The sequence below is a fragment of the Lynx rufus genome, unplaced genomic scaffold, assembly GCF_022079265.1.
Source record: "Lynx rufus isolate CCGP_SWC_20201006 ecotype Redwood Valley unplaced genomic scaffold, mLynRuf1.p SCAF_15, whole genome shotgun sequence".
Lineage (NCBI taxonomy): Eukaryota > Metazoa > Chordata > Mammalia > Carnivora > Felidae > Lynx > Lynx rufus.
In genome coordinates this window covers 9640985-9666359 of record NW_025814829.1, presented here as the reverse complement: position 1 = coordinate 9666359, position 25375 = coordinate 9640985, and the positions used below count along the sequence as shown (strand labels likewise).

The window sequence follows — 25375 nt, the reverse complement described above, 5'->3', positions numbered from 1 at the left end:
AGGATACACATTTAGCAATAAAGCTATAATGAAAGGTGAGGAAGTGATAAAAAAAACAGGACAGGATAGCGGTTACTTTTGTGAGAAAGGAGGGGGTGACATGAGGATGAAACACATGGAGGGTTTTCTGGGATATCTTGCAAAGTTTTGTGTCTTCTCCTTGCTCATACAGCCACCATGACAGACTGCACAATGGCCCCCAAGATATCCAGATAGCCCATCACGGGAACCTGAATGGTACCTGATATGGCAAAGGAGACTTTGCAGCTGCCAGTAAGGATCGGCCATGGGAGATTATTCTAGATTATCCAGGAAGATCGTCAATGAAATCAAACGTGTCTTTATAAAAGAGAGGCAACGGAAGGAGGCAATGTTACCACTGACTCATGATGCTATGCTGCTGGCTTTGAAGATGGAGGAAGGTGCCACGTGTCAAGCAATGCAAGGAATGTCACGCTAGAAGATGAAAAAAGCAAGGAAACAGTACCTCCCCTAGAGCCTCCAGAAGGATTGCTTCTCTGTCTATATCTTGTTTTAACCTAGTGAACATGATTATGGCCTTCTGATCTCCAGAACAGAAAGAGAATAAGTATTCTCTGTATTGTGTGAAGTCACCAACTTGCAGTAATTTTTTAGAGCAGCCACAGAAAACTAAAACACCCATAAAAATTAAAAAAAAAAAAAAAAGGCACCTGGGTGGCTCAGTCGGTTGAGTGACCAACTTCGGCTCAGGTCATGATCTCATGGTCTGTGAGTTCGAGCCCCGCGTCGGGCTCTGTGCTGACAGCTCAGACAGAGCATGGAGCCTGCTTCAGATTCTGTGTCTCCCTCTCTCTCTGCCCCTCCCCCGCTCATGCTCTGTCTCTCTCAGAAATGAATAAACATAAAAAAAATTAATATAAAAAAATAAAACACCCATTAAATTATACATATGGTTGTGTGTGTGTGTGTTAAATTCTGTGTTTTATTTTACATTAAAATGGTACAAAAGAGACAGAGATAGGGACAGTGAGAAACTTCTGATGGAACGGTCCCTTCTAGAAACTAGTGAGTTAGGCAATATTCTGAGCGAGATTGTAGAGACACTTGGCAGATATGCCAAGGGGAAGCTGTTCACACATGAAGGAGGAGGTTAGACCAAAAAACTTTTTACGTCTTTCCTAATGCAGAAAGGTTATAATTCTAATGCTGGAAATAGCAATAGCAATTCTTATTTTGTGCTTAACTATGATGAGAAGAACAGAATTGATTTTAAAGCTTTCCACTGAGACATATGTATTTTTTGGGATAGCTGTTTTCCTCATTTCTTGCTCCATTGAGCCAGACTTTGATGTTTATACCGGCCACACAAATCACTCTTCTACTGTATTTATATCAAATGTTAAAGTACAGATCCATAGTCCATAGTTCCTCCAGGTTTCCCTTTCATAAATCCCAAATTATTGTTACCATTATTCTATTTACCTTGCACGGTCAGATTTCCCTGCTAGGCCTGTTCTATTTCCCTACAAGTACTTAAGGCCTTCTGTCTCCCTCAGTATCTACTTATCCAGGAGCTTTCTAACTTGTTTTCCTAGAAGCGATCAGACAATTATACTCCATAAGTGAATGTTGATAGCAACTTGGGTGGTAAATATTTCAACATTCCACAGTATCATAAACGATCTGCACCACGCTAGTTACCTTTTTGTAAGGGATTCGTCATTATCTTAAGACCTGTAAATGAAAATAAAGTTACATTATGTCATTCCCTAGAAGGAGAGCAACTGCAGAGTGCTTATGTGCTTATTACCCAGTCGGAAGCACAGAGACACTTGCCGCAAATATGTCTCACACCGTGTCAGGGCATGGTGATCACTAAATATGATAAGAAACACTTAAAAACCCAATTTTACTTTTCACATAAAAATTTGAAATATCATAATATGTATGAACTTCTAATATGTATGAAAGGTTACACTGAATAAATCCACCACCCGCTTCAAATCAAATATATCATCTTAAACAAAATTAGGGGTGCCTGGGTGGCTCAGTTGCTTAAGTCTCAGACTTTGGCTCAGGTCACGATCTCATGGTTCATGAGTTTGAGCCCTGCGTTGTCAATGCTCTCTGCTGTCAGCACACAGCTGCTTCGGATCCTCTGTCCCCCTCTCTCACTGTCCCTCCCCCGCTTGAGTGGCACACTTACTCTCTCTCTCTCTCAAAAATGAATCAACATTAAAAAAATCAAAATTAAAATAAACCAAACAGTGATGGCAGATCTGAACAAAAGTCAAAGAAAAGTAGACTAGGAGATGTAAAATCATAATTTTGATTTTGAGGAGAGTATTAATTACAGTTTGGTCTGGGTAAAAGTTAAGAATAAATATCTACCTGCCACAAAAGACCCACCATTACTAACTTCTTATAAAATGCTATAAATGCAGTAAAAATTTTGTCTCCAATTCTTTTTTTCGTCACTTTCAAGGGTGGTTTTATACTCTTCTAATTCCAAGAAGACAGCAAGATAAAGTGGGTGCAAAATTCTAAACTACATTGAAAGTACTAATTTAGGTTGGCGGATGTGAAATTGCAATTGCTAATCTTCTGCACTGACCCTTTTAAAGACATGCTGTATACTTATTTGTGGACTAGAAATAGCTTATTGATAGCAAGGGACAGAGGGCCCAGCCCTCTGTCTCATGGCGGCCACACGTCTTTATCAGCTCGCTTCAGTTACCTGTAAAATGACATTGGACAGGTTTACCTCACAGGCATGTTGTGGAAAGCAAATGAGATTCCCCAGTAAAAGCGAAAAAAAAAAAAAAGTCTACTGAAAGATTCTGTAAAAAGGATAATCTCTTGGTCAATATCTAAAATGTCAAATCACCAAATGTAGTCAAAATTTGAATAAAATTATGTCGAAGGGCCCAGGAGATACAAAGGGACTGGAGAGGTTTATTCACTTTTACACTAATTGTTCAGATTCATGAAGATGTTAATATTTCTATATTACAAATTCTGCACCTACACACACACACACACAAAAAAAAATATATGACCAAACTCACTGCTCTCACTTAAAAGTAACTGACATAAAAATTTTAGGCCAGTTAGGAGATATGAGACATTATTTAATTCACCTACCTCATTTTAGAGACAAGAAAAGTTATGTGACTAAAGCATGCATTCTCAAAGGAAGCGAAATTTGGAATTTGGAAGTGGTGAAAAAAATCCTTTTAAAAGGTAAAATGCATATATATACAGTACACAAACAGATACGTAACATATTTGTAATGTTAATATTTCACTGGGGACTTATTAAAAAAAAAATATCTAAAAAGGCTACCCCAAGGCAGTGATAATGGAAAAAGACTGAGAAACACTTGGTCAAATTTATGAGGGTCCAAATATTGTGATTAAGTATGGCCCTCATTCCAGTCTCCTACAGTCATCATAAACTTTCTATCCCTTGAAATCATATCACAATTCTACACATCAAACATTTGTTCTCATGGACAAAATACTATCTGGATGTGGTTATAATTACTTAGGATTTGAAACTGATGACCAAAATATTACTCACTGTTTTATATTAACAGATGCTATTATTCTAGAAGTATGGTATAGAAATAAAAACTCAGCATTAAGCCTATAGATTCTGTTTATTCTTTTATTTTTTTCAGTTCTTTTTTTCTTTCTTTCTTTTTTTTTTTTTTGAGAGAGAGAGAGAGAGGAGTGGGGGAGGGGGCAGAGGGACAGAGAGAGAGAAAATCTTAAGCAGGCTCCATGCTCTGCGCAGAGCCCAACCTGGAGCTTGATCCCATGACCCTGGGATCGTGACCTGAGCTGAAATCAAGATTTGGACACTCTACCGACTCAGCTACCCAGGCACCATGATTCTGTTTATTCTCGAATGGGCTGGGCTCACAGGGCTCCAGGTTGGGGGCAGGGCCGGGTGACATGAGGTATGAGGGGCAGCTATGAAGGTGTCACTTGTGATCTGAGCGAAAGAGAATGACCAGACTAAACGTTTATTCTTCCTCTTAAGCTGCTTTAGTCTTCTGTTACATAAGAATGAGTACATTTTCACGGGGACAGTGAGAATAGGGTCAAACAAATTCTTAGACCTAAGAATCAATAGAACCAAACAGAGAGAATAGAATCACATGGTGTAATCTTACCCAAAATGTGTGTGGTAATGTTTCACTAAATTTTCCACTGAAGACATAATATTAATTACAGAATCATAACATTCCCCAAATGGAAAGGATTCTAGAGATCAGACTAACTTCTTGGTGTATGGATGAGAGAACTGGGGCCTAGCAATAACAATGTTCAAAGTGGGGCCCAGATTTTCCTTTTTAAATTTGATCGCACAGAAGTATATTAGGGATGCGGTAATCAGCTAAGAGGTCATGGGCATTCAAAAGTAGGAAACTTTAGAGTTTAAGAAACTGTGAGTTTTTTACCTTCAAAAATAATAGGAACAATTATTTGGGGTTTTCAAATTTTGAATGTGAGAATTACAACAGTAGTTCATAATATATTGGGTTTTATTTTTTGGCCATATCTCAAGATAGGGAAAGTACTTCTGATGATGTTTTTGGTGCTGTAAGAATTCCTGAATTCACACATGCCAGAAACAGAGCTACAAAAATATATGACAGCCTTGATCAAGAAGACGATTCCCTGTTTCCCAAGCGTAAGTGCAATATTTGTAATTATTGAATAAAGACAGATATTTAAAATAAGCTGAAATTTAGATTAACGAGACAAGGGTTGTTAACACCTATAGCCATAGAGGGGATGCTAAGTATCTAAATAACTAACACTAAACCAGAATTTTGTTGTTGTTGTTGTTGCACCAAAGCTCACTGATGTTAATCTGAAATTTCTAAATACTAAAAGAAAATCTATGAGCTTTTTAGGGTGTCTATGAAAGGTATTAAAACATTTTTCATACTGATGTGTTTTTAACCTGGATCTAAGCAAAACTGAATCTACAACTTTTTTGCTGTCAACCAAATACTGGCCAAAAAATGGAATAAAGTAGCATCATATTGACAGTGTGAGAAAAAAAATTCTTTTCTGGGGCACCTGGGTGGTTCAGTCAGTTAAGTATCTGACTTCGGCCCAGGTCATGATCTCATGGTTCAGGAGTTCGAGCCCCGCGTCAGGCTCTGTGCTGACAGCTCAGAGCCTGGAGCCTGCTTTGGATACTGTGTCTCCCTCTCTCTCTGCCCTTCCCCTGCTCGTGCGCGTGCACTCTCTCTCTCTCTCTCTCTCTCTCTCTCAAAAAAAAAAAAAATAAATAAACATTAAAACAATTAAAAAAAAGATATTCTGAGTGGTTTATCCCATGCTAAAATGGTGGGGCGCGTAGGACGCATGCATGAGGAAAGGGCCATATCCATACAACCCAAGAGAGGTGGCACAATTTACACATCAACATAGTCCTTAAAGTACTTAATCTTTACTCCTTTTCATGGACTCTGGTTCAGTTAATTTTCTTGGTATTGAGAAGCTAAAAAATAAGTTACAATCACTTGCAGAAAAACTCTGTGACAAGGCCAAATTTTCGGCGTGAGTGTTACTAACAGTACAAGAGAAAAAGAGAGAGGGCCTGTTCACTATGTCTGGCTTTAAACAAGAAAAGCAAACTAACGAGCTCTTTAAAGACTTTATAATCACCAGTCATGGCTCTAAAGTAGGTCACTTCCTCCTCCCAACAGCAGAGTCTGTGAGATTCGAATATTTACATATCAAAACATTAATGATTACACTTCTAAACAACAGACAGAAATGCTGCTCCTAATTAATTCAGGCCAGAAAGTATATATCTAGCATCTAAAATTATAAGATTTTAACAATTTTGATAAAGTTTTAGCGTTCATTAGTTAACAATTTTAAAAAGCAGTAGGTAATATAAAAGATATAAAACATGCCTGCTGTATTTTAAAAATAATTAACCAAGTATATGTTTTAAAATTAGAATCACTGTATGACTACCAAACACAAATTCTTCCCCAAAGCACTGCTGTGAAATCTTTCCCCTAATTATGAGAGATGTTATAATGTGAAGTCCATGCAAACTAACGTGTTCTTGGAAAATTTTCTCTCCTGTCTCCCACTTTGACTCTCTTCTAGAGAGGCAGACAGGGGGTATCTGAGAGTTTGCATCAACAGTGCCACTTGTCATAAAGAATCATATTTTACAGTTTCACAGGGGACTAGGAAAAAAAAAGAGGTGAATGGTGTGGTAAGCAAGGGGCTACATTCGCGATTAAAAGTACGCAATGCTAAACTCCATTATGAAGACAAATAGGAAAGTACAACTTCATTGTTGAAAACAATTTCCCTCCTATCAGTCCAAGGATGCATGCATCAATATTGTAGATGAACTGTTAATTACAAAATCAATTAAAAATTATTTCTAAAAACAGTCACGCGTCCCCGGCTCTCATGGGGGCAATTTGGGCAGAAGGTCTCATCTCACTAGGACCGCGCCAAATCACAAAGTCGTCATCCACAAGTAAGCAAAAGCAATCTGGTTTTTCATTTTTCAGCGCGGCTGAGCCCAGCCTGAGATTGATCGTCACATATGGCCCCAGAAAACAAACTGTCAATACCTTGAATGCTGCAGAATTTGAACAAATAGCCGTCCGCCCATTCAAGCCACTCATTGCATCCCATTTAACAGATTTTATTGACAGTTTCCTTCTTGTAATTAAAGGGAAAACTACTGGCCAGCAACCAAGATAAAGTTCAAAGATAGGGTCAAAACAAAAGCAGATGGAGGGGCACGGTGTGACTGTCAATGGTACATAGCATCAGAGCATGTTATTGACATGCAGGTATCTAATGATCGGCACGTCATTAAGGAGGGATCTATCCTGAACTTTATGCAAATGCTAACAGAGACTTAAGACCACAATAAAGCATTAGGAGAGGCACAAAGGGAAAAACAACAAAGCAGCAACGATTTTTACTTATCAGAGGTTGCTATTTTAGTACATTTCAGTTCAAATGTAAAGACCATTTATTCCCATAATTCTTAACCCTTACTGCATAGGTGGTACCTTTCAGAGAAATACTCCAGCAGAATTAGATTTCTAGAGAACTCCAGAATACAAGAAAACAGAGGATTTTTTGATAACCAAAGCTAAAAACAACACCAAATATGTTTTTCCAATTGCAAAATGTGCATTTTTCAGGGGGAGAAAAGGTTTCTGTGTATCCATAATTCATAGGTATTTTCACTTGTGCCTACAAGACAATGGAGGTAATTTTGTCCTGAGAGTGGCCATTCACACTACCAGTTAGGAAATGCATTAGGTGCCAAAAGTTTCACCGCTTTTAGTAAGTAAATATACTAAAAATAATTCAAGTTGATTTCTCCTGTAACTTTTCACTAGAAAGCTGTAATGACTATAATTTTGCTGTCTCATACAGAATTTACAACTGGGTTTAGCAAATCCCTGAAGAAGTTGAGGGAAGGGTAAAACTGAAATATTAAAAAATGTAACAATGACTATGTCAATATGCCAACCTGAATTAGCAAGAGCTATCGCTTTGAGGGTGACAAATTCTTCTTTCTCCAGCTTCATGCTCTTGTATTTCTTTACCAGCTGCAGGATAGCATTATTTAGGTCAAGAAGGCCTGCTAATTTGGACTGGTCTTCATCCATTATATAATCATCTGCATAGACAAGTTCATCCTCAAATGAAAGAGATCGGTATACGACACCAAGGATCAAAATTTCCATCCAAGCACTCTGCAGAAGGCTCATCTGGTCCGCCAGGGACAGCGTGGAGAAGCCTGCATGGGAAGATGGGCAGATCAAGTTACTTTAAAGCCATAATTTCATAATGCAACATTAGTTTCATATGGTAGTCGGCTTCTGCATCGGTGCTCAAAATTATGCTGAGCTTTGATTAGATGCTCTTACATTTTTCCCTGATCATTTTGCAAATGGCAAAGTAAAAGTCACAAACCAGTTCAACTTGTTGGTGCTTTTTATAAGTTTTATGGACACAGCTGAGGACACTAGAACATAAAAGCAGTTTTGTTTCTTTCATTTCAGGAGAAAATAATACGTAGTCTTTAAATATACTCAATTTCCGGCTGGAGTTTTTATAAATGTCTTACAGGAAGTCAGGTTTTCATCTACTTCATCTCTAAAAACCACTACTGATAAACAACATAAAGGTTAAAAAAAAAGAATCCCAAAATAAAGGAAAACAAACGTTTAGACTCACACTGTAGAGTGCGATTTGGAAACATTTCTCTCTAATAGTCAGACGTTCAGTGAATAATGGGTATTCTGATACCTGAAAGAGACTTCTTAATTTGATATTCTGCACCCACGGATATTTAGCATGAAGTCCTCTTAAAATGGTGATTATTGGTATAAAAGAGAGTCGAAGGGGAGCCTGGGTGTCTCAGGTGAGCATCTGACTATTGATTTTGGCCGAGGTTACAATCTCACGGTTCTTGAGCTTGAGCCCCGTATCGGGATCTACACTGACAGTGTGGTGCCTGCTTGGGATTCTCTCTCTCCCTCTCTGCCCCTCCCCTGCTACCACACTCACTCTTCTTCTTTCAAAACAAATAAACTTAAAAAAGGAAAGAAAAAAGAAAAAAGAAAACATTCTTTAAAAAGGAAGAGAGAGAGAGAGAGAAGACTACTTAGCAGCCTGGCCTCCTCACCAAATCAAAAAGGCAGAGTTTATTCTTATTAGGATCCAGTTATTTAAAAAGTTAACTGTGGAAGCAATGGGGTTCCATGGATAGCATATCGGCAGAGCCAGATCCTGAATTTGAATATTGGACCCACTCAGCTACTGTGTCTTTCGCCATGAGCGAGACAATTCACCTGCACCTCAATTTTTATTTTTGGGAAATACGATATAAAACCCAGCAAAATACTAATGCATAACGTAGGTTCAATAAATGCAGCCATATCAAATATTACTTTTTTCTTAACTATCGAACTACCTATATGACTGCTTTAGTTCTTCAGTAACAGTCTGGTCTGCATTCACACACAACACACACACATGCTTCAAGTTCCTTCTGAGCTTAAGAAAACATGCAAACAAATTTTAAAAGAAAATGCGGTTCAATAGGGAAAGCAGAAGTTGTGCCTTTAAACCTAGTTAGGGGTTAAAACGTCTATTTAGATCTCAGAGGGACTAGATCTGGATTCTAAACGAAGTCCCTTTCAAAATAAATAGTAAGTAAATAAATAAAAATGAAAGGAAGTCTTGGTGATACCTGATGATCAGCCACCTACTTCTTCCAAGAGTCCTAAACAAAGAAATATTTCTTAAATCTTCACTTTCATTTCCAAAATTATGCCCAGGAATTCCAAGAGCGATCGACCACCTCTGTGGTTTTTGAGGACACAGGACTATGATTTAAGATCTTGCCACCAATAATTCTATAGGAGAAAATTGTAATAATGCAACTTATGAAATCTATTTTTTCCTCATAAATACCCACTGCCGCCCAGTCTGCTTAGGCTCCTGCTTATGCTCATCACTGTTGTTCCATTTTTTATTCGTATCAAATTGTTCATGTCCCGTGTGATGTAAGAAACTACTGCACGACAAGGAAACGAAAGTGATTTCCTGGCCTGTTGGTGAAAACCAGTGGTTTGCCATTTGGCACCGTTAACTAGAAGTATTTAATAAGATCATCAAGAAGGATCAGTCCAGCTTTTGTCAAGGATGGTCTTCAGACGTGTGTAAAAAGCATTTCTTTCATTGTTTATCAAGCTGTTTACACATTACGTGACAGAGCTTCTTTTGAGCTGGCTGTGTCAATCTTTTTTTCTCTTTTTCCGTGCCTTTTGTTTTGGTCAGCATAATTAACGCATTTATTAAAAATAAATTCCTATAAAGATACAACAATCGGTAACATTTCAAACAGTCAGAAGAGTAAAATAATGGCCTCGCCTGAGTAGGTTAGGCTCCATTTGCTTCTGATCTTAAGAATGTTACACTGACAACAAACAAACACTAGTGCTCTTTTTGCTGTTCCCCCTCCAGGAAAAAAAAAAACATGCAATGCAAATCCAAATATCTCGCTCAAGAAAAGGGAATAGTACGATTTCTTTTGTACATGAAATAGACGAAGAAATAAATGCTCATCCGGAAAGTTACGAGCCAAAAGGGATGGCTGTTCTCCCTTTGCCTTAGTTTTCTTGTTCCTTTTCAGGCTCTCAAGCAGCAGTTTTTCTGCAGCGGCAGACGGACAGAGCGCGTAGCCCGCAGCACCTTCCTGTGACAGCCCTATTCTCCCTCCCGACACTGCTGTTAGTAAATAGATTTACACATTCTCCAATCTCCACACATCTTTCTGCCGAATAATTAAAAGCAGGATGATTAGTTTATTGAGTGGAAGGAGGAACTTTTTTATTGAGGTCCATCCACGATTTTATCAGGGCCAGCACTTTTACGGTTGTCAGGAGGATGCAGGCATCCAATTTTTCTTATCTGCCTGATTAATACAAACGCTGTTTCAGGACGCATTAATTAACAGATACAAATCTACGTTCTCATGGAAGGATCAATACGGAGAAGAAAAGAGGCATCAATGTGAATTTAGTGCTGATGATGGAGAAGGCACGCTATCGACATTTACGTGCACGGAAACTTTAAAGTTGCACAGGGGCCCTTTTGTCCCTGTGATTTACAAATTAACAATTTTCAGCCATAACAACGTTTCACACATTTCTTTGGGGTTTAATTAAGCAAAAAACAATAAAATTTCATTTTTTAAAGTGGACCCTGCAATTTGTTTGCTCTCTGTCGATGGCTCTGTGTGCGTACGTGTGCGTGTATCTTTCCTGTAAACTTAACTTTTTTCTTTCACTTCTTGATGAAATAAAAAGAAGAAAAAGGGTAAAGAAAAAGATGATCTCTCTCATTTTATTTATTTATTTATTTTTTTGGTGAGGGAGGAGGTGATGATGAATATAGGTTTGACAAGTTTGCTTGCCTGATATCCTCAAATCTATTTCAGCTGATTAAAGGAGGTGTAATTTTGCAAAACGGTAGGAAAAAGGACAATCCATGCTTTACAGAGGATAAATAAAAGTCCGGACTTTTATCCCTTCTTGCTCTAGAAATAACTGAATCGCAACACTTTTAACCCTTTCCTACCACACTTCCGCAATCTGGAAGCTGTTGCAAAGGTCGCTTCTGCCCAGATGCCTGCGTGGCAGTGAAACGGCCTTGTTATGAGATTATCGTGCTCACCTGCTCACTAAGGAGGCTGCATACATCACAGACATTAGCTTTTAATTCCACAAAGTTCTTCTACTGCCCCTTAGGAGTGCTAGCTTAAGACACATTACATATATAAGCATATCTGGATAACATTTTTACCAGTGGACCTGAGCAAAAAGTATCAAAACCTAAATGTCCAAGATCTAACTAAACTGAGTTTAAGGAATTTTTTAAAAACACACTCTTACTGCTCTCTTGGCACACACACGCTTGTGTCCCAATGATAATTACTTGTGTGCACCTTCACCCGGCATTTAGTGGTGTTTTATGGCTACTGGGCTACAAATTAGAGGTTCTCATCACCTATAGGATTCAGATACCTTTGGAGCGAAACCTCTCTCCCAAGTGAAATAAAATATGCTTTGCAGTCGTGTTGTGTGAACCTCGTGTTTTGTGCGTCCTGGGATCTTAATCTTTGGTGTGTGACAGCTTATAGTTTTAAATGTTCAGCCATATTACAGCTTTTTAAAACACACTGATACCATGGTGCATTTTTTTTTTTCCTCCCCGGCTCCGGCCCATTCCATGCCTATCGCTGACAACTGGGATCTCTCTTCATCTCTGTCCCGGAGTCAGTGCCATTTAATGTATCTCAGGCATTTTGCTAGCAGAATGACTCTCTACCTTGACCCGCAGTTAAATAGCATGTTTATCTGCAATACAGTGTGCTCCAAATAAACCAGATGACAGTTGGGAATAACATCACTTGGAAGGATTGAAAAGCTTCTCAAGAGGCAGGTACCCCTGAAGTAATAGGCTTGAAGAAAGTATGTTCTGTGCCAGCCCTCTTGCCTTCTTCTACTAGAAACTTCGGAGGATGGCAGTGGTGCCATGGGCACTTGTCAAGCACTTTTTTTTTTTTTTAGCCTGGCAAACTGATGCACTTTGCAGTCAACTTTCAGAAAAGGCTAAGCATTTGAAAGTGTGAAGGGCAAAAAATATCTGACGGCTAGTCTTCAAAAATACACTTTCATTTCAGAAAGCATAAATGTTTATTTCCTGAACGGAGTGTTGACAGAAATAGGCTGCAGTGCAGGCATCTGGTTTTAACCCCTGCTAGGCATTTTCTTCTCGGCTGCTTCCTTGAAACAGAGAGCAAGCATTTTAAATCTTCAGGGTGTCCGTTAATATCAGTTAATCATGGCATTGATTTACCCGCTCACAGTTTTTGAACTGTAGTGTCTCTGTTCCGCAAAACATTGACATCTTTCAACGAATAGCATATCATGCTAGAATTGTAATGATGCCATAATGACTCACGGAGATCGCAAACGAAATTCATGGAGAGAAGGTGAGCGAGCAGTGTGGCATAAGCTAGATTCTTTCTCTCTCATACAAATGAACCTACTGTTTACAGGAACTAGGGGAGACAAGAATCACAATGGCACTAAGATCTGGTCTTGCCTACCAGGAGACCTTGTTAGAGCTAAACTTTATGTTTAAGCCAGTTGTTACTTCACATATGAGCAGACATACCATTTGCTGTATAATTCACAAAACACACAGCTCTGGGGTTGCAGGGTGTATGTATATATGTGTGTGTGTGTGTGTGTGTGTATACATATATATACATATATATATATACACACATATATACACACACACACATATATATGTGTGTATATATATACATATATATATACACACATATATACACACATATATACACACACACATATATATGTAACATATACATATATATATATATATGCAGGGTGTATATATATGTATATATAACATATAAAATTAATATATATAAATGTATAAAGATCTTTTTTCTATTTTGATTTTTACAGAAATGGACTTTATGGGCTGGCACTCAGTAGCGGCTAGAGTTAAGCCAACTACAGATGGTCATGTGCTAAAGTGAAAGCTGGAATCTTTACCTGGTGCTATCAGAAGCATTTTATTTAAAATTTTTTCTTTGTAATAGATGGTAATTGTTATCTATTATATTAGTACCTAAGCATTAGATACAATACCTCCAATATTATCCTTTGAATCTTTATTCTTTTAGTTGGACCATAAACCAGACTTCATTAATTCAGGCTCAATCTCAATTAGTTTGGGTAAAATACAACAGTAACTAACAAAAATGGGACAGCTCCCCTTCTTGTGATTTGATCAGCTTTCAACATTTGTTGATTCCATAATAAATCTGTTTCTTTTAGTTCTTTCTGTTTCTTCAGCTCTGTTTTTATACTTCAAGTAAGATTCACAGAGATTTTATGAAACCATTATTTCAAAATAGTGGTTTCATAGGAAAAATGTGGAAATCTTGCAAGACAGAATTCAGATTCAAAAATTCTACGTGGCAAACTTGACCAGCATCCATAAAACTTAGTAAATGGTCTGGGTGGTGATGATAAATTAAAGGAGGGTAGAATAGAATCATAAAGGCACTATCTACTGGTCCAAGATGGAATTATCACTGTTAACTGAGTTTCCAGGTGCAACTGGCCACTGACCACTCATGCTGATTATGCAAACAGCCAAATGAATTTTCAATTAGCCCACTCATGGGCACAGAAATTAAAACCATGCCCCCATGGCCCTGGTGAAATGCCTTCTGTAGTAATTGCTTCTTGTTTCCAAATCCAGCTTGCTAAAAAAAATTAAAATTATAATAGCAGCGAAAGAAAGATATTCCCAAGGGGCTACTCAGAAAAGCCTGAAAATCGTAACAAGAGTTTTTTTTGTTTGTTTGTTTCTGTGAGTGTGGGAGGGTGACAGCTGCCAACCTGCTTTGAGGGGAAAAAAAAAAAAGAACTAGATTTGGGGCAGATGATGTAAAATAGGAATATGGAGACTATCTAGATGAAGTGCACAGTTCCTCTTTGGAAATTCCACTTACCTACCACTGCTGAATGATTACAAATGTTCCTTTAGCTTTCCCCAAACTCCCTTTTACTTGACCTCAACTTTACTTCTCCCATCCTTTCATCTAAGCCAAGAAGAAAGAAAAATTGTCAGAAGGCACAGAGAAAGGTATAGGCTGAGCTGCTTTAAAGGAGGGATACCTAATGGCTTTCTTTTCCCACAACCTTTATTTTGTGCTAGTTGAAAACAAGACAGCTCTGCCTGGAGAGTTTCCTTTTTGATGTGACTACATTTGGTTTGACCATTGAGAAAAAAGGAAGGCAGTGCCATATAATGTAGGACTCAAAAAAAAAAACAAAAAAAACAAAAAAAACCCTTAGTTTTCAGTCTTACTTTGGGAGTAGATGGATGTGAAGTAGGAAAAAGCTCATTTTGAAGCCACATTTCTGGTTTGAAAGAAAAAGATCCAGTGCCTGAATCTGACTGGCTCTACCCAATCACTGTTGGGGCTGGTCAGGAAATACCACAGGGTGCTAACGGGGACCTGACCAATAGTCCAAGGAATATCAACCCAGCCTGGGCATCAGATGTGCGGGAACTGTCTTCAGGAAATTCCCAAGTCCTCATCAAATTTGGTCTAATACTTGATTTAAAAATCAAGCCTTCAAAATAAATGCATACTGCCTCTATCTGAACTTTGAGGATTTGTAGGCTGACAGACATTTCCAAAGACTTTTAAAGAATTTGTAGGAAATAAGTAATGTCAAACATTCAAAAGCTAAAGGTTGACTGCCATTGAGGGATATATGATGAAAGAGGCTAGAGTGGGGAGCAGTGACATTGAGGTCTGGAGATCTAGGTTCTACTTCTACCCACACTCCAACCAATAGTGCTAACTTGACCCCTGCTGTGGGTTGATTTGTGTCCCTCCAAAAAAGAGGTTATAATTCTCTCAGTACCTGTGAATGTGACCTATAAAGATAGGGTCTTTGTAGATAGTCAAGTTAAAATGAGGTCATGAGGGTGGGTCCTAATCTGACTGTAGTTTCATTAAAAAGGGGGAAATTTAGGGAGGGACATACACAAACGGAAGGAAAATGATGTGCAAGTACACAGAGAGAATGCCATTTACAAGCCAACAGATGCTTGGCCACCAGAAGCCAAGAGAAAGGCATGGAACAGATTCTCCCTTACCACTCTCAGAAGGAACCAACCCTCCCAACACTTTGATCTCAGACTTCTAGTCTTCAGAATTGAGTGACAATAAATTTCTGTTGGAAGCCGTCTCATTTGTAGCACTTTGTTATAGCAGCCCCAGCAAACTCACACAGACCCATAGTTGACTTCTCATCTGTGAAATATGGACATATGCGAAATAGGGACCAGACATCTTTGAAGAAGCTTCCAGTTCCAATGCCGAGTGATTCGGAGTATGCAGCGAGAATGACTGACATGAAGCACAAGGGTGTGTGGGTAATGGTGAGCACCTCAGATAAAGATCATTGGACCGAGAGTAAATCAACCTAGCACTGGGTGCCACCTGTCCCACCAAGTGACTGTGTGACTCTGGGGAATGAGTCAACTTCTCTGGTTCCTGCCTTTTCATTGGTAAAGTAGGGAAGTAGAAACAAATGTCCCTAAAGGTTTGGTCCAGACGTACATTATTCAGTTTCCAATGAATTTTGCTGCAGTTGTGTAACAAAAGTAAAACCAATTGACATTTAATGCATCTATGATAAGTGAAGCACTATGCTTCGACCCATTAGGATATACAAGATGAGTACAATATAATGCGTACCCTGTAAGATGTTACAGTCCAGCAAAAGTAAATTAGAATACAATGACGAAAAGTAGGTAGGTACCATAAGAAATGATCAAAGTGTACGGATATGTAAAGGAGGAAAGATTGGTGTTGGTTGTACACATCCTCCTCAATGTGTCATCAATTTCTCTCCTCCCTTACTCCCCACAGTTTTGGTTCAGATCTCCATCATCTCTTTTGGAATAAAGGGATACCAGAATTCTTATCTGGTATTTCCTTCTTCCATCTTACCCGTGGCTATTCAAGCATTATTTTTAAATATGAACTCTAAGCATGCCATCCATTGGCCATGATGCTTTCTTGGCTTCAACCTCTCCAGTGGACAAAAAACTGAAACCCACCGGCACAAAATGGAATTTCTTTCACTGTTTGGCCCTTTTATCCCTTTCCTGCCACATTTCCTGAAAACTCCTCTTCTGGTAACTCCTCTGTAGATGGCGTAGCAGGGTGAAAAGTGAGCTCATTTTCCCCACCCTGTAGCTCTCCTACTTCCGAGATTAACAGCATCACCATCTGCCTGCTGTCTCACTCCCAGCCTTTCAATGTTCTACCACCAAGCCTTCCTTTTCATATTTCTGAAATCAAGTGGATACATTCATTCTTTTCCATTCCTACTGCCATTATAATTATATCGTTCCTATGTAGCATCCACGGGCATCGTTTCCAGCTGTAAAATATGAAAGTGGAGCTCCAGGTTAAAGCCCTAAACAAGTAAAGGAGTGAATGTGATGATGTGCCACCTGACAGACACATCTTTCCCAGTGGGCTGCCATGTTTTCGGAGTTCTTAATAGTGGAGCCCTCCTCTTCCTTGTTCCTTGCTGTAATCCTGGCACCTGCAACAGCACCAGCCACGTAGCAGGTGCTCAATAAATTTGTGCCAAATCAACTAATGAATCACAACTCACTGAATGGCTTTCACAAAGAATGGGACACTAGAAGTGAAGATAGCATTTCAGATATCAGTCCCCTCCCCCAGAAAGAAAATCTGAATATGCAACAAAATGTAGCCTAATTGTTTTTCATACTTCAAGAAGGGTTTATTAAGGCACTGAATATATGTAAAGCTCTTTGCTTATAAGTGCCAAGAGTGTATAGGATTTTCTTTGGAGCCATTTAAACTCTGATAAGGTCTTGTTCTAAAGCTAGTTTCTTTTTATTTTAATTTTTGTAATGTTTATCTGCTTTTGAGAGAGAGTGAGACAGAGTGTGAGCGGGGAGGGGCAGAGAGAGGGGGAGACATGGGATCCGAAGCAGGTTCCAGGATCTGAGCTTTCAGCACAGAGCCCAACACGGAGCTCGAACCCACAAGCAGTGAGATCATGACCTGAGCCAAAGTAGGACGCTTAACTGACTGAGCCATCCAGGCACCCCTCCTTTTTAATTTATAACTAAAGTTGACTTTTTGATCATAAGGCCTAACTGCTTTCTCTTATATTTATAAATAGCCATTCACAACAGACTCCATGATAATGTCACAATGACTTTTGTTATTTACAAGTATTTCTCTACTTTATCTTCTTTGTATAACGATCTTAACAATGTGTAAATTTATCTTCTGTAGCTAGAATACTAAACCTCTGAAATCCTAGCCTAGTTAGTCAGGAATGAAAACAAATGCTCAGTGCTTCTTTCTGCTTGCAGGAATAAAAAAATCTGTATGCCTACTTTTTAAACAAATTCTTCAGAGATTTCAAAACCAGTTTTTATAAAACCCAAATACAGTCACTTTCCACACTTTAAAAAAAATGGCCGAGAGATTGAGAAATCTTGGGCTTCCTTTTTACGGGTTTCCGTTCCCTGAATCAAGAACAGCCAAGAGAAGACAATGCAATAAAAATGCATTCATATGAAATCTCCCTCTCAGTCCATTTTAGAACAATGGATTCTCACTAAATAAACACTCACTTGTCAGAAATACTTGCAACACGACAGCCACTGAGCAGCACCAAGGGAGTAAGGTGCCTTCCCGTTTTAAAGCAGCAAATGAGACATTTACAGTGAAGATGGTACTTGTCGGTCATGACCTTTCAACTGTGTCTGTACAAGTAGGTGTTAATGTAATTTAAATGCCATTTAGACATGTTTCAGGTTTATCAAACTGGTTTGCATATCCACTCCTATGTAATAAGTTCAAAAAAGAACCATTTCCACCTGCCTTAGGAACACGCATAGCTGGGCGCACTCCTATGCAAATATTCCAGGCAAGTAAAGCAGGCTCCATTTAAGTCTCTCTCTAAGAAGTCAGGGTGGACCTTAAGGAAATCAAGCAGGGGGCCGAAAGTATTTTTAATCAGTCAGGTAGGAAGTTCTCATGATTTTTATATGAACATTTCCTTCCCCCCCCCCATTTTTTGTACATACTTAAGCTGAGAATTTTGACTTACGGCCAAACAGATTATCTCTGTTGGAGATGATAGATTTTCTTTTCTTTTTTAAAAATCTTTTTATGTTTATTTATTTTTGAGAGAGAGAAAGAGCGTGAGTGGAGGAGGAGCAGAGAGAGAGGGAGACACAGTATCCAAAGCAGGCTCCAGGCTCTGAGATGTCAGCACAGAGCCTGACACAGGGCTCGAACCCAGGGACCATGAGATCATGACCCGAGCCAAAGTCAGACACTCAACCAACTGAGCCACCCAGGTGTCCCTGAAGAGGATAGGTTTCAATTAAAATACAAATACAGGGAGAAACACAAGAAGATGAATTTTGATAACATAAATTTTAGGACCAGATAACATGTTTCTTCACCATCCAACATTTTAATAAACTGACCAATAAGTTATTAATAAAGCACATCATTTGCCAGACTTCGGCAAGAGATCAATGTGCCTCTAATACTCTTTAGAACAGCTGGAAAACAACCATAAACTGTAACTTCTGGCTAACTTTTTTTTTAATTTTTTTTTTCAACGTTTACTTATTTTGGGGACAGAGAGAGACAGAGCATGAACGGGGGAGGGGCAGAGAGAGAGGGAGTCACAGAATCGGAAACAGGCTCCAGGCTCCGAGCCATCAGCCCAGAGCCCGACGCGGGGCTCGAAATCACAGACCGCGAGATCGTGACCTGGCTGAAGTCGGACGCTTAACCGACTGCGCCACCCAGGCGTCCCATGGCTAACTTTTTTTTAAACCACAAATTCTTGGCATGGTTTACTTTCCTTCATAATTTCTAATGTTTGATTTTGTACTGTGTTTGACCTAAACTGTATTTTAAATTAAAAATGAATTTTTGTGAATGTTTCTTTTAAAAGCTATTTATGTATTTATTTATTTATTTATTTATTTATTTATTTATTTATTTATGAGGAACTGCTTCTCTTGGGAACATTCAACCATTAAAAGAAATGTATGAATAGCAATTTAGCCATGGCTGCTTTATTTCTGTTATGTGTGACCCAAAATACTATTCTGATATTGAAAAATTAAAGAATCTATATCTATATGTGTGTATATATATTTTTTTTCTTTTTTTTTTTTTCTTAAGTGAGCACAAAAGAGAAAATTAGGAGAAAGAGAGAAGTGCTTGCTCCACTCCAGTCTGGTTTTGGATTAAATGCTGCCTGTCTACAAAAGGTGAGAGTTTTTCCCAGTCCATCCGCTCTCATTAATGAAGGCAGAGTTGCAGACTTGAAAGCTCAGGTTATCTTTTCTCTTTATTATTTTCCCATTTTTTTTTTAAATTTTTTTTTTCAACGTTTATTTATTTTTGGGACAGAGAGAGACAGAGCATGAACAGGGGAGGGGCAGAGAGAGAGGGAGACACAGCATCGGAAACAGGCTCCAGGCTCCGAGCCATCAGCCCAGAGCCTGACGCGGGGCTCGAACTCACGGACCGCGAGATCGTGACCTGGCTGAAGTCGGACGCTTAACCGACTGCGCCACCCAGGCGCCCCATTTTCCCATTTTTGAAAGCCACGACTACACACATGTTAAGACACAGAATAATGTTTGCAGCATGAAGACCTGGGTGATTTCATGAGCTCACCTAAAATTTGAAAATGTTATGTCAGCTACCAATTACAAAAAAAAAAAAAAAAAAAAAAAAGTTGTGATCATCTTGTGTGCTTTCAGTGAAATGACCAAGAGCTGATTCTGTATGAGAGCTCTAGGAGAAAATCACTTACAATTTCTATATTCATTTTAAATGACATACCTTCAAATCTTCTCAGATTTTCCTAATTGGCCCCTTGATACAGAAACACAAATTTTAATGAGAGCACTAATTATTTAAAAAAATGGTATTTGTGGAGTTAACATTAATATCTCCCTTTCTCTCACTTTTACTAGTTACAGGAAAAGCAGAAAAAAAAAAGTCCTTCACGTGTGCTTTTCTTGCTTTTCTCAAAACAGAAAGACACTATAACTCAGGGGGTCTCCAACATACGCCCCAGAAGGAAGAGAGGCAGGAAAAAAAATCAGGAGGTTCTTCTGCATAAACACAAGTTAAAGGATTTACAACACAGGCCATTAAAAACAAAGTGTCATATGTATTCATGAAAGAACATAGGAGAAATATGTTATCCATGAGATGCATGTCACAGATACGAAATTATAGCATGCTGACCCTGAAACTCCACATTCAAATAATATTAGAAATCCTCACTATCTATGCTTAAAAGACCCGAGCATAATTTGTGCTCTGGACAGCATGAGAAAACAGCTTCTCTGAATTTCTAGCCCCAAGAGTTCGGTTTAAAGTCAGGCTCCCACACTATTTTTCTCTGTGGCTAATGAAGATCTGTTTACGAATATTTACTCCCAAGTTCACGGCTGGTGTTTGCTGGCTCAAGCAGAGCTAAGTCATTACGGCTTGGCATACGTTCCACTGGGGAGGCTACCAGTTATCTTCTCATTGACAATAGAGGCAACCCCTTCGATTCCTCGCTGCCTTCCCTTCTTCCTCTCTTCACTGCCCCCAATTTGGATCACTGGCCAAGTTAAAACAAAAACAGGGAACAACACAGCTCTTGGACTTCCCCAAGCACATGAATGCAGAGTCGTTATCAGTAGTAAAAGGCTGCTTGCCGTATTTACCACGGATACATAATATACAAACCAAACCGTGCCTCTTATCATAACTCTTTCGGAGACAGTGCTCCATTCAAAAGTAGAATGGAGGAGGGAAATGTAGCTGCGGTGCAAAGCTCTCACGCTATAATTCCTCTCCTCCCTAAATGAACAAGGGCTTGCAGAGTGCTGCCCGGGAGTCTCCCTGCTTTGATCTGTTGGAAAGTATATTTATCTTTGTGTCCCACCTCTCCTCTATGCTGTGACCAGTCCCTTTCATGTCACTGAGATCCTGCAAATAGATCCAGGAAGTCCTGGACATTCCTACATTAGGTTGCCTCACGCAAATAAGCATAGGACAATGCAAATACTGCTGTCCATGGATGAACTTATTCGGAAGTTGCACTGTTTCCTAACTCAATTTGAGTCGCATTAAGACCACCTCTGCAGGGAGAGACTCTTACATTTGCAAGAGTCCAAAATGAAAGGGGGAAAAAAAGGAGGAAAAAAAAAAAAAAGCTGCCTGATTCTAATACACCTAATTAGCCATCGGCAGACTCTTAATTGCATACATTAGGATGATTCCATAGTGGAGATTAATTCTAAATATACCCAAGCAGCTGGTTAAGATGCCATGGATTACAGTGTGGACTGTACTTTTCCACTTAATTAGATATCAAAATTAAGCAGCAACAAGCATTTTGACATAACGGGAATCAAGCCGCTGCTCGCTATCCCAGAGCTGCACTAAAGTGACCGCTAAACAGAGCCGCACAGATGGAGAGATATTAAATGCCGCACTGGAAAGTAATTTCAAATAATAAAATATCAATATTTACATTTTAATTACCCCTACTGAGAGCCGCTCTGTCATTTTCACTATTGCCGACGCAGCAAGGGGTAGTGGAATGACATTGTGGCTCTGGCTGCAATGACTATTTTGTTTCCATTAAAGAATGACAAGTGTTTTAGAGGCAGTGACACTCGGTGTGTGAACAAGAATGACAGCAGATCAGAAAATTCCTATTAAGGGACTAAATGCCTCAACAAGAGAATTTACTCTGAGCAGTAGCTCCTCCTTGAAGCACATAATCCCGTCCAAATTTTCTGCTGAAAGTTTATTATTGGGGATGCCCAAGGGAAGTTTTAGTCTCCCATGAAATATTTAGATCCGTAAAACGTTATATGATGATTGTCAATTTAAAAACAATAATACTTGACGTAAACAAATATGCAGGAGTTCTGTGTAAATCGCAATGATGTTAGGGGTTTCTTTTTTTAATTTTCTTCTCATCGCCGTTGTACTATTGATAATGTTTCCTTGAAACATATCCACTTCCTCTCAAATACATGCACGAAAGCCTGGGATATGGCTTGGAGTCATCATAATAAAAATGCTGGCTTGTTTCACCATCTTGTCATTAGTATTTTATAGTATGCAACCATCTCAATCATAATTTCCCTGACATGGAAAACAGAGTCAAGAATGGGTCATAATTTGCATGCGCAAATGCAGACACACGTGTGTGTATACCATATATTTTTCTTTGGCTTCTGTTATTATTTAGGAATAGCAAACTCCTACCAGCTCTTCCAGGCCCTCACACAATTTAATTACTCTTCATGGGGTGGGAAGATGAGATTATGGAAACAAAAAATAAAAGGTATATATTAGATGTGACATGCTGGATTCACAGGATAATAAATGAAAACAGTAAAGTCTTCCTTTGGGGATGACTGTCAAAACCGTAGAGATCTTGAAAGAATTTTAATGCCTCGAGATATGAGAGAGTGTATGAGAGAAACTCCTTGGTCAGTATACTGTAGTAGGCAGTTAACTGACCCCCTATCTCAGAGCCTGCATTTATTTAATGTGTAGAGACGAACAACCATAAACGTGATAAATGGCTACAGCAGGAGGCTGAATAGAATTTTTCAAAGAAGAGAAAAGGGAAGTTGGGGAGTTATATAGACCCTTAGCATGCTCACTCCCATGCCTTTTAAAGTATCGGTTTTGAAGTTGGAATAAAAACTTGAGAATAGCCATGGTATACCAATGCTTGTTCTCTAACTAGAAGATGTTCCTCTTCATAACAACAACAACAGCAACAAAAAAAACCGAAAGTGCCTAGGAAAGTTATTTCTTAAGCATCCCTAATGCTTTTAGGACAAGACAGATCCCCATTTCTCAGCTACTAGCACCTTTTAATTTCTGAAAGAGCCACGGTTGAAAATCTTAATTAATTGTTCCATACTGCTTCAGGATCATTATGCAATGTAATAAAGGCCGTGTAATTATGAAATTTTACAGCCATTACCAAGGCTGATGGCTCGTATTTCATCCTCAGCTGGACCCGATGGCTTTTAGGCACTCTGCTCCCCTTTGATGAACTACAGACAGATCTATCAGGCCCAAACAATATCCAGGCGAGGCAGCTATAATAGCTACCTACAGATGAAGCCATTGATAAAGATAAACTATAAATCTACACACACAAATGCAGGCACATCGCCTGGGGATGACAGAGAGAGGATGAGACACTTGGGAAAGGCAGTTGGCTCCCATGAAGACAGCCTCCCGAGTCTCTCGCTCATTCATTCCAGAATGGGTTGGATTTCATAAAAGACAGCGAAACCCAAGTGAACGTCTCATTTATTCTCTGTATCTCGAAATCAAATGAGAGAAGGAAGAAGGGGTGTGAGTGTGTCCATGAGCATTGTACTTAGTGCATTATTGAAAGGGCAGAAACTACTCAGATATCCTAACATCTATTTCAGAGGTGGAAAAAAAATAAAAACGCTAGATATCTGGGATTTTTTGCCCGCACATACCACTAGCACAGCAATTCACAATAAGTACCCTGAAACAAATGAGATTATAGCTCATGAGTATCTTTCTTATAGATCCTGACATTTAAAAATATAAGCTGTAATCTAAGAACAGAAACCCAGGCTGCGACGCAGACAGGGAAAATAAAATCATATTCAGATACAACTACAACATCTGTAGCTCAAAAGTATTTTCATTTTGGAATGTAAGAATTCATGTAGCCTAACAACTGATAAAATTAGGGTTTGCTTGACAGGCTTCCAACAACATCTTTTTTCTTTTTTCTTTTTTTTTTTTTTTTGAATTAAGCATTTATGTAGATCCTTCCAAATATCAAGTTAAATGGAAAAGGGCCACGTAGGAGGTTCATTTGACAACCATAAGTGCTACACTCCAGGGAGCATCTAGTTCAACTCTGCCTTTGGGATATGGCAGCAACTCACAGAGCTAATGCCCTCAGTCCTTATGATGGCATCAGCCACATGCTGGCTCATTTCAGGAATATGACCAGACAGCCAGTCTGCAACATGGCTATCCAGGAGAAAAAGCCCATCTGAGGGTCAATCCAATTCAGACTGCAAGCTGAGACAGTGGACCACGCAGGGCAAGAAAGAAAAGTAGCAGCATGCATGTAGGCTGATTTTGAGATTGAAGACGAGCAGGGAGGTAAGGTGTATGTGTGCATAAAGGGGGTGGTGCCTATAAAAGAAGATATATTACTGGTTTAAGTGGCATTAAGTCTCTGGAAAGCACAGCTTGAAACACTTCACTAAGAGTACAAATTAAGAGTGAGAAAAACTGGTTTTCGTACAATGTCGGCTACTAACTAGCTGTGTAACCTTGAGCTAGCCACCGAATCGTTCAATTTCCTTATCTACCGAACAAGGTTGCTTGACTGGACGGGCCAGTCTACAGTCCAGATTGAACATTCTATTATCTTTGGTGTTCTTTGTTTTGGGCAGGAGAAAGCGTAGATGTGAAACATACCTTTCCTACACAAATGGATGGTCTCCCTGCCTGAATCCCTTTCTAGGCTTGACCGTATTTTATTCTGCCAATGCGATCTCACCTCCCACTTTTTTGAGAAATGAAGAATAATAGATATAAATGCCCTTGACCTACTTACTTCGCCTTCTCATCTGTAATAGGACCAATTCCTAATACCTCCCACTTGTCTGTAAAGAAAAGGGATTGCTCTTTCTTCCCGAGGAAGGTCTTTACTATGTTCTCAATCCCATCAACTCTCACCACCTTGAAGATTCATTCCATCAATTTCCCACTCAACCCCTCTTCCTTTCTTGTGTCTCTTAATCTCTCTTCCTGAGTTTCCATTCCTTCATCCTTCTATTCTCATAAAATTTCCTCTCCACACTGGTTCCTCCTCAATAGCCAGCTCTCTGTCTCTGTGTGTCTGTGTGTCTGTCTGTATCTCTCCACTTCCCCCACCCTCTCACCATTGAAAATCCCCACAAGTAGCACACTCACATTTGTCTGCTACCATTCGTCTGCAATCCGCTGAGGCCTGAATCACGTCTTAGCCTCTCTGTTTTACCACGGCCACCTACAATCACCTCACTGGCAATTCCAATGGCCTGCCCTCCTTCAAATCCTATTTGGCTC

General features: G+C 39.2%; 1 protein-coding gene across 3 annotated transcripts in view; it reads right to left on the bottom strand.

Annotated features, from left to right (window-relative positions):
• The window catches only part of ESRRG (estrogen related receptor gamma), a 225769-nt gene that overhangs the window by 5801 nt on the left and 194593 nt on the right, over positions 1–25375 (bottom strand). For all 3 annotated transcript variants that reach the window (XM_047077227.1, XM_047077228.1, XM_047077229.1), the window contains one exon: positions 7532–7801. In XM_047077227.1, the coding sequence (XP_046933183.1) occupies positions 7532–7801 (270 nt within the window). The remainder of the gene's footprint in view (positions 1–7531; positions 7802–25375) is intronic.